Source organism: Ursus arctos, unplaced genomic scaffold, assembly GCF_023065955.2.
Source record: "Ursus arctos isolate Adak ecotype North America unplaced genomic scaffold, UrsArc2.0 scaffold_28, whole genome shotgun sequence".
Taxonomy (NCBI): domain Eukaryota; kingdom Metazoa; phylum Chordata; class Mammalia; order Carnivora; family Ursidae; genus Ursus; species Ursus arctos.
Window position 1 is genome coordinate 32,813,355 of NW_026622963.1, and position 8,444 is coordinate 32,821,798.

At 51.6% G+C, this 8,444-nt stretch overlaps 1 protein-coding gene across 1 annotated transcript; it reads right to left on the reverse strand.

The window, feature by feature from the left end:
- RLBP1 (retinaldehyde binding protein 1) lies at window positions 1-8,444 on the reverse strand. The gene is made up of 9 exons (XM_057303719.1): window positions 8,433-8,444; window positions 8,030-8,158; window positions 7,077-7,175; window positions 6,863-6,964; window positions 6,575-6,779; window positions 4,978-5,156; window positions 1,896-2,054; window positions 875-985; window positions 1-559 (listed from the first exon to the last, which is right to left on the reverse strand). Exons 1-9 carry the CDS (start codon window positions 8,442-8,444, stop codon window positions 401-403), a joined length of 1,155 nt encoding a protein of 384 aa, XP_057159702.1. The 3' UTR covers window positions 1-400.

Here is an 8,444-nt window from a genome sequence, read left to right on the forward strand (position 1 = left end):
TATCCTTTTACTGTATTTTATTGTATTTTATTTTGGCAGGGGAGAGACTTTTAAACCAGCCTCTTTGCCTGCTTTCACAGACCCTAAGAGGTAAAACTGCTAGAAAAGAAATCATCGAGAAGCTTAGAGTCTTTGAAATTCAACCCCACCCAAGTCACTGTCCTAAGCTTCAGAGGCAGTAGGAATATAACTGTCCCCAATTCTTCGTGTTCGAGGGAATTGCCCCTGCTTTATTGACCCCCCCACTTGGGAGGAGGGTGACACCTGAACTCATCTAAGCTGAGGGAGGTTCAGGGGGGACCACAGCCACCTCAGGCAGCCCTTTTCCCAAACTTCTGGGTCCAGGACGGCTGAGGAGAGCCCAGGGATGCTAACTACAGGTGGGCGGCAGGAGACGTCCTCAGAAGGCTGTGTTCTCAGCTTGGCCCCGGGGGCCAAAGAGCTGCTCAGCGACGACCTTGCCATCATACTTGGGCAGTGTGCCCCCAAAATCAGAGGGCAGGATGTCCTCATCAAACTCCTGGAAGAAGCCAGAGAGGTCGTCTCCATGGACATAGACCTGCAGGGAAGCCGGGGAGACAGAGCTGAGTGGGGGGTGCTCTCAGGATGGGGGACGGAGGGGAGGAAAGGGACAGGAGGAGAAAGGCACAGCCCGCCATGTCTGCCTGATGGTGTCCGTCTCCACAGTCCTCCATGTCGTGCTGTCACTCAGCTCAGGACCACGGCCCAGAGTCTGACGAGGGCTCAGGTGGGGTCCCCTCCTCCTCCCACCCTCATCCCCCGCCCCGTGCCATGAACGCGTTCCTGCCACCGCCACCATTCCCTCACTGGCCGGGGCATGAGTGAGCCCCTCCCTGTGTGGCCATGCACTCACCCTCTGGAGTAGCTTGGTCTTCAGAAAAGGCTTGACCACGTTGTAGGTGGTGGTGAAGTACCACGGCTGGTGGATGAAGTGGACGGCTTTGAACCGGGCCGGGAAGGAATCCTGCCGTGACAGAGAGGGCCCCAGCCCATGGCCCCAGTGGCCTCGGAGGCTCCCACTCACTCCCCCACTGCCTCCCCCCACGGCTCCAGGACAGACTTGTCTCATCACACGGTTGCCCCAAAGGACAGCCCACTAAAGGTTCCAGCCCTGGGCCAGCAACTGGGGAGCCTCGCTTCACGAAGGCTCCAGACTGCAGGAGGGAGCCCCCGAGGCCGTGCAGCCCAGCCCTCTCTCTGCCGATGCGTATCAGGTGCCATTAGGGGAAGTGAGGGAATGACCTGGTAGCCTCGCTTGGTTTTTAGGTGACCAAGCTTTTGCAAACCCACTTGCCTGCTGAGCGGACTGAAAACTATTCTAGACCCCAGGGACACTTGCTGTCCTTCAACACCCACCCCCTCCACGACCCCCATCTCCCACCCCTCCTTTCCCAGATACACGTAAAGCAGATTTCGGAAGGACTTCTGACACGTCAGTATAGACAGGAGTGAGTTGTCAGGGACATCAGCGATCATCCCTTTCTCGGGACAAATTCACAAAGAGAAGCAGTGTGACATACGCGGACAGAGAAGGGGATTCCAGGTCTGAAGGTGTACGTTCAAGTCTGGCCTCTGCCACTTTAGAGTTTTATGACCTTGAGAAGTCACTCAAGTCTCTGAGCCTCGGTTTTAAGGTTTGTAAAATGAAGCAGAGAGGAGGAAGGGTCTGCTCTCAAGGAGTTAAGGAGTGAATGTGAATAATGCTCGGCACGCTGCCGATCACCACGCAAGCCTTTGTGGTTGGCATTCCTCATTACGGCGCTAGGTGGTCTTCTCGGGTCCTGGCCAGCACCACTAAGCTGGGCACCTGGGCCCGGCTTCCCAGCCTCCCGACCTGTGAGAGGCTCCTGCAGGACAGAGGGCGGAGGCCTTACCTGGAGCATGTCCACCATCTTCCTGAGATCGGAAGCCCGAAGCCCGGCAGCCTGCTGCATGGTAAAGCCCTTGAAGTTCTCGATGATGCAGAAACCATTAATCTGAGTTTCCTCATTCTCTAGTAGCTTCTCCAGGATGAAACAATACGCCTGCAAGATCTTGGACACAGAGCGGACAGGCTATAAGACCCAACATGCAAAGATAATTAAGGCTTAAGGTCCTGAGAGGAGAGCTAACCAATACACCCTTTACCAGAAGAAATTTGTCACAGGCTTTAAACCGGCACATTCCACCTCGGTGGATGTGTCCCAAGAAAATAACCTTGAGTGTCATATCCACGGTTAGATGCTAGGGTGTTTATCCCAGGACCCTTACAGTAGAAACACTGGAAACAACCTAAATGCCCAACAATAAGGGACTGCTGAAATTGTGGTACATTCATGCTATGGAATATTCTGGAGCAGTTAAAAATATATATATATAAAATATATAATATATATTATAATAAATATATAATCTATAGGATGATACAGGAAAACATTCATTCATGATATATTATTGTACGATATGATCCCATTTTTACAAGAAAAAAATGTGTATGTATGCATCTATGTGCATGTTTCTAGAAAAAGTAGATTGGAAGGATGTCAATGGTAGAAATTTCTGGGTGGGAGAATTGTGGATCATTTTTAATTTATGATTCTTTCGCATTTCCTAATAAGTACATATCACTTATGTAATAAGAAAAAATATTTTTTAAATAGTTGGTTTTTTTTTTTAAGATTTTATTTTTGTGGGGTGGCTCAGTCAGTTAAGCGTCTGACTCTTGATCTCAGCCTGGGTCTTGATCTCAGGGTCAAGCCCCACATTGAACTCATAAATAAAAAAATATTTTATTTCTTTTTTAAAGATTTTATTTATTTATTTGAAAAAGAGAAGAATGAGCAGGAGGAAGACAGAATCTGAAGCAGGCTCCACACTGAGTGCAGAGCCTGACTTGGGGCTCGATCCCACAACCCTAAGATCATGACCTGAGCCAAAACCAAGAGTCAGACGCTTAAGTGACTGAGCCACCCTAGGCCCCCTAAAGATTTTTTAAGTGGTGTCTACACCCACTGTGGGGCTCGAATTCACAACCCCACAATCAAGAGGTGCACACTTCACCGACTGAGCCAGGCCCCCAAGAAAAAATATTTTTAAATCTCTTGCCCAAACACACACATGCACATACGTGCCCCTTAGTCCTAAAGCCAGTATCTTAGTGTAAGACACCATAGCTGCTCCTATCTCTGTATCATTTAACTCTCTGTTGGAGGTGTTGGCCAATGCAACCAAGTTTTTGTTTTTGTTTTTTTAAATCAGGGGCATAAGTAGAAAAGGAAAAGAAAAACCATCTTTTCTGTGTACAATAATATGATAGCATTCTTGGAAAACCTGAGAGAATCAATTATAAAACTACCATAAATTTAAAAATTCAGGATATAACATTAATATACAAAAACAATGTTCATATATACCAACAAAAACCAATCAGAAGACATAATGGGAGAGAAAACCCTGTTTATAGCAACACTTAAGATGAGCTTAAGGGAAAATGTGCACAATGTTTGTGAGGAAAACTTTAAAAGGCTCCTCAAAGTCCAAAAGTAGGGGGCACCTGGCTGGCTTAGTGGGTAGAGCATGCAACTCTTGATCTCGGGGTTGTGAGTTTGAGCCCCACATTGGGTGCAGAGATTACTTAAATTAATTAAAATAATAAAAATAAACGTTCAAAAGTAGGCATGTAAAAGGGAGGGCACCCCTCATTCGTGGGTCGTATGGCAGCCGATGGATCTTGCATTCATAACGATGCTCATTTTCCCCGAGTTTGTTCCCAGTAAAAATACATTTCTCCTGGAGCTTGACCAGTTAATTCTAAAGTCTGTAGGGCAAAGTAGACATATACGACTAGCTGGAAAAGCCCCGAAGAAGAGGAGCCACGAGGACAGAACTAACCCTAACATATGAAACATTCTACACAATCTCTGTAAATAAAGCCGTGTGGTATGGGAGCGTGAATAGACAGAGACCGTTGGCACAGAATACAAGTCCAGCAATAGACCCAAATACGTATGAAAATAGAGACAGTGATAAAGATGGCATCTCAAGTCACTGGGAAAAAAGATGGAACTCTCAATAAATGATGCTGGGACGATGAGACAGCATCTTCTAAAGCGAGTCTGTACAATTTTTTTTTAAGGCTTGGAGGCACATGGCAAAGTTCTCCCGTGACTACTTGCCCCACTCAGGGTAGCTGTCGTAAGGGCTCCACAAGCAAAATCACACACGTCTATATGAATGCAGAGACCAAAAAATACAAAAGCACGAACTCGAAGGGCTACATGCACCCTTATGTTTATTGCAACATTATCTACAACAGCCAAACTGGGGAAGCAGCCCAAGTGTCCATCGACAGAGAAATGGATGGAGAAGATGTGGTGCATATGTACAATGGACTATCACTCAGTCATAGAAAGGAATGAAATCTTGCCACTTGCGATGACATGGAAGGAGCTAGAGTGTATGATGCTCAGTGAAATAAGTCCGTCAGAGAAAGACAAACACCATACGATGTCACTCATATGTGGAATTTAAGAAACAAACGAGCAAAAGGGAAAAGAGAGAGAACCAAGAAACAGACTCTTAACTATAGAGAGCAAACTGATAGTCCCCAGAGGGGAGGTGGATGGGGGGATGGGGAAATAGGTGATGGAGATTACAGAGTATCATGAAGAAAAAAATAAAATCACAAGAAAAAAAAAGAAATAACAAAGAATACTCTTCAAGTCATATGGTTAAATAAATAAATACATGCAGAGAACTCTGGCTGCTTAATAGGTTGAAACTTGGGCTTTCCAGAATCTCTCCCAACCCACAGTCTGTTAATCCCCGTGCTCTGTGTCACTCTCAGCTTTCAGCATTTGGCAGGGCTGACCCACAGCTGTCACTGCTACTTGGCAGGGGAACCAGGGGGCAGCCACGTATGGGCCAGTGGGCCTGCCTGCGAATTCTCCCCTGCCCGGGGAGGTCGGCCCCACTGACCTCATCGAAGGTGATTTCTTCGGAGTCCCAGTTCTCGATATTGAAGAGCATGACCACTCGGCCATACTTGTCCCGAGTGGAGAGGACACCAGGGTAGCCTGCCTCGACGGTGCAGCGGACGGCCTCCAGGGACAGGCTGTCGAAGAGCTCGGGGTACTGCAGCCGGAAGTTTACGTAGCCTGGTGGAGGGAGAGCAGAGGAGCCCCTCAGGGAGCCAGCCCCTCGGGGCGTGGCACACAGCAAGATTCCAGAGACCTGGACTCCTGCCCCACCCCTCCGCCTACGTTCTGTGTGTGATCAAGCAGGACACGCAACCTTTCTGAGCCCCTTGTCTCCTCTTCAAAACACAGGAGGATACGATGGCCTATCTCACCCAAGTGCTGCAGTAATCAAACGAGATTCTAGGGATGAACTTGTAAATGGTGCAAACATGAGGTGTAATCCTGAATCTGAGGCCGATTATTACTTGTTATTTTCTCTTGCCCACGGGCAGAAGTACAAGCTTTCCAGTTGGGCACAGGGTTAGCTGAGTAGAAAAAACCCCAAGATCAAACCCCAACCCCACGCAGAACCCAAATGCCCTTCCTGATTCCAGAAGCACTTCTCCCACCCACAAACCCCACCTTTACCCGTCCTGAACGAGTCCCCCGCCTCTCGACCACCAAACCCTAGAAGGACCAGGCCCAGGAGAGGTGCTCGGGGAACATTTGCCTAGAGAATGTCACTTGACCTCCTCACCTTTCCTATCACCCTCCAGGTATACCCCCACCACCTTGCTGTTCCCGCTGCCCAATTACTCTTCCCTCCAGGTATCTCATTTCCTTTGCATTTTTCTTCAGAAGTTCCCTTTGCCCTAGAGCCTTCGGGCACTTTACCTAGAACTCCAGCCCCTGGGGTCTGTACGTCCACCTCCTTTATTTTTCCTCGTTATTCTTTCTTACTACCAAACAGTCTATGTAACTTTATTTCTCGGGTTTATTATTTCTGCCTTTATGAAGTCTGTGAAGGCAGTTCGTGTCTGCTTCGTTCTCCGCTGCATCCTTTGGCCTAAAAGAGTGGTTGGCCCAGCGTGGCTACGAATTCACATTTGGGGAAGGAAGGAGGGAGGGAGGGGGAGGGGAGGAATGAATGGAGGGGTAAGAAAAGGAGAATCTTTCCCAGTGCCAAGGATTGATTGGATTTCCATGGGAAGCCTGTCCTCAGCCAGCCAGCAGGCCTGGGCCGTTCTGTCCTCAGGGCTCCTTCCCAGGGCTGGCACCCTCTCCAGTCCCACTCTGCACGAAGCTTAGGTACCTGCCGGGTGTCACACCCACGCTTCCTGCTGCCAAAGCCTAGGCTGGGGTGGGGGAGAGGGGAAGGCTCTCCAGGACTGGGAGAGAGGAGGGGGGAGCCAGACCTTGAGGAATGTGGAGGCTGTTGAGTTCACACCTCATTTTCCGGGTAAGGATAGGAGGCTCAGGGAGAGTGACTCACAGGGCAGGGAACGAGTGGGGAATGCAGGGGACAGTTCCCTCAGTGCCTGGGTGAGAGTCAACGCCACCCTCACCACCTCCAGGCCCCAGCCTTCGGGAGGCGGTCCCCCCAGGCGGGGTCTCACCTCTGAGCAGCTCGTAGGCGCGCCCCACGTGGAACTTCCGCGCGCGGATGAAACGCAGGAAGAAGGCGCTGTCCCTTCCCTGCACCCTCTCGGCCACCGCCCGGGCCAGCTCCTGCCCAGAAGCCGCCTCCGCCTGCACCAGCTCCTGCAGCTCTCGCACCGCCTCCTCCCGGGTCTCCTCCCTCTCGTTCAGCTCGTCCTTGGCCTGGAACAGGGTGGGGTGGCGGCAGCAAGTCACAGAGAGGCGCGCGGGTGCGGAGCAGGAAGCCCACGCGAGGAGCGTCCTACCAGGGCCAGACCCGCCGAGGGCTGGGGGGGCTGCCGCCGAGGCCATCGCTCCTCTGCCCCCAAGAGCAGCTCCTGCCCTGGCAGCACCTGGGAGACGGCCGGCTACTTCCGCAGAGCCGTGGGTCAAGCTGCTCATCCCGGGTGTGTGGGCAGGAGACCGCCAAGGGGGTCAACGTTTCTAAGGACAGCAGCCTCCCCTTCCTGGAGCCCTTACGTAGCGCCCTGCTAAGGCCTTGAAATACCGAAGGCCACAACCCATCGCCGTGAAGTGGGTCTTCACATTCCATTTCTCAGGATGAGCAGACTGAGGCCCCTAGAGGTAGAGGTGACCCAGGCAGGAAAGGGGGGGGCTCACACTCGGGCTGGGCTTTCAGTCACTTCTTTCTGCAGTCTCCCAGGCTTGATCCTGATCTTTTCAAAAACAAAGATACCCCACCCACCACAGCCTGCCTCCCTGCCCCAGATCTTCATATTCCTCCCCTTGGCTGCGTCTGGACAACTCTTCCTCAGGCCTCAGGCAGCTCTCTCCTTGGACAGCAGGAGTAGAGGGAAAGCAAAGGAGGGGGACTCAGGTCTGGGGGAACTCAGGGCACCTTTCCCTTGAGATGCCTAGGCCAGCAGAGATGGAAGCTTCCAGGAGCCCAGGCTCAGCTCGACCCTAAGACAGCTCTGCCACTTTCCACAGAGCATAGTCTGATCCTCCCTGAGCTGGTCCAACAGCCTTCTTTCAGAGATACAATAGGCAAGACCCAGAGAGGGAAAGCAACTTGCTCAAGGTCACACAGCAAGTTGAAAGTTAGGTCTAATTCTAGAACTCAGGCCTCTTGCCTATCCAGTGGGGGCAGCAATTGGATTCCTGTTCCCCTGGGCCACTTGCAAACCAATGTTCCTCATATCTGAGTCTAGGATGATCCCTAGAGGGATCCTGGCATTGATATCAAGGGACTCTGGGGGTCCTGTAGTCTTGGATTAGGCTGGCCTGAATGCCGGTCTGCCCAGTGTTGCTGCCATGGCCCCGACCTCCAGGATGGCCCCTAGAACAGGCCAGTCCAGCATAGCCTGGAGAGCTGGGGCTGGACCTGTCCTACAGGAGAAAGGATGCTGTCCGACATTCCCCATTGTTAGCCCACCCTAGCCTGCCCCACCCTGCACCCCGGGCCACCTCACCTTCTGTAAGGTGTGGCGGGGGAGCTGGCTGCATGGGCCAAAGACAGGTCCATGATCCTTGGTTGTAAGCCGCTCCAGCTGGGCCCGGAGCTCCTGTTCCTCTTCAGGGACCACGCGGAAAGTGCCCACCTAGGCAGAGAGAAGTCAGGAAGAAGCAGGGAGAGCCCCCCCCCCCGCCATCAGCCTGAGCAAGCCAGGGCAATGAGTCTGCTCAGACCCTAAGCTAATACTTTCATACAGATCACTATTAGGCCTTCTCCCTTTGGGTGGGGTCATGGACCCCAAAGGGTTACAGGTGAGTGCCCATAAGGGTCCTGAGGGGACCAAACAATAGAGAAACGGGGTGGGAGAGAGGGAGGAGGAAAGGCAGATGGAGGGGAGACCAAAGCACAGGGGTACTCACGCCCTCTGACAT

Bases quoted from the DNA above. Each gene is read 5' to 3' on its own strand.
- RLBP1 (XM_057303719.1), bottom strand. The intron at 6,780-6,862 runs GTAGGACGCTCC...ACCCTGTTCCAG, and splicing joins CCTCGGCGGGTCTGGCCCTG to GCCAAGGACGAGCTGAACGA. The intron at 2,055-4,977 runs GTCAGTGGGGCC...TCTGTGTCCAAG, and splicing joins AAGAAATCACCTTCGATGAG to ATCTTGCAGGCGTATTGTTT.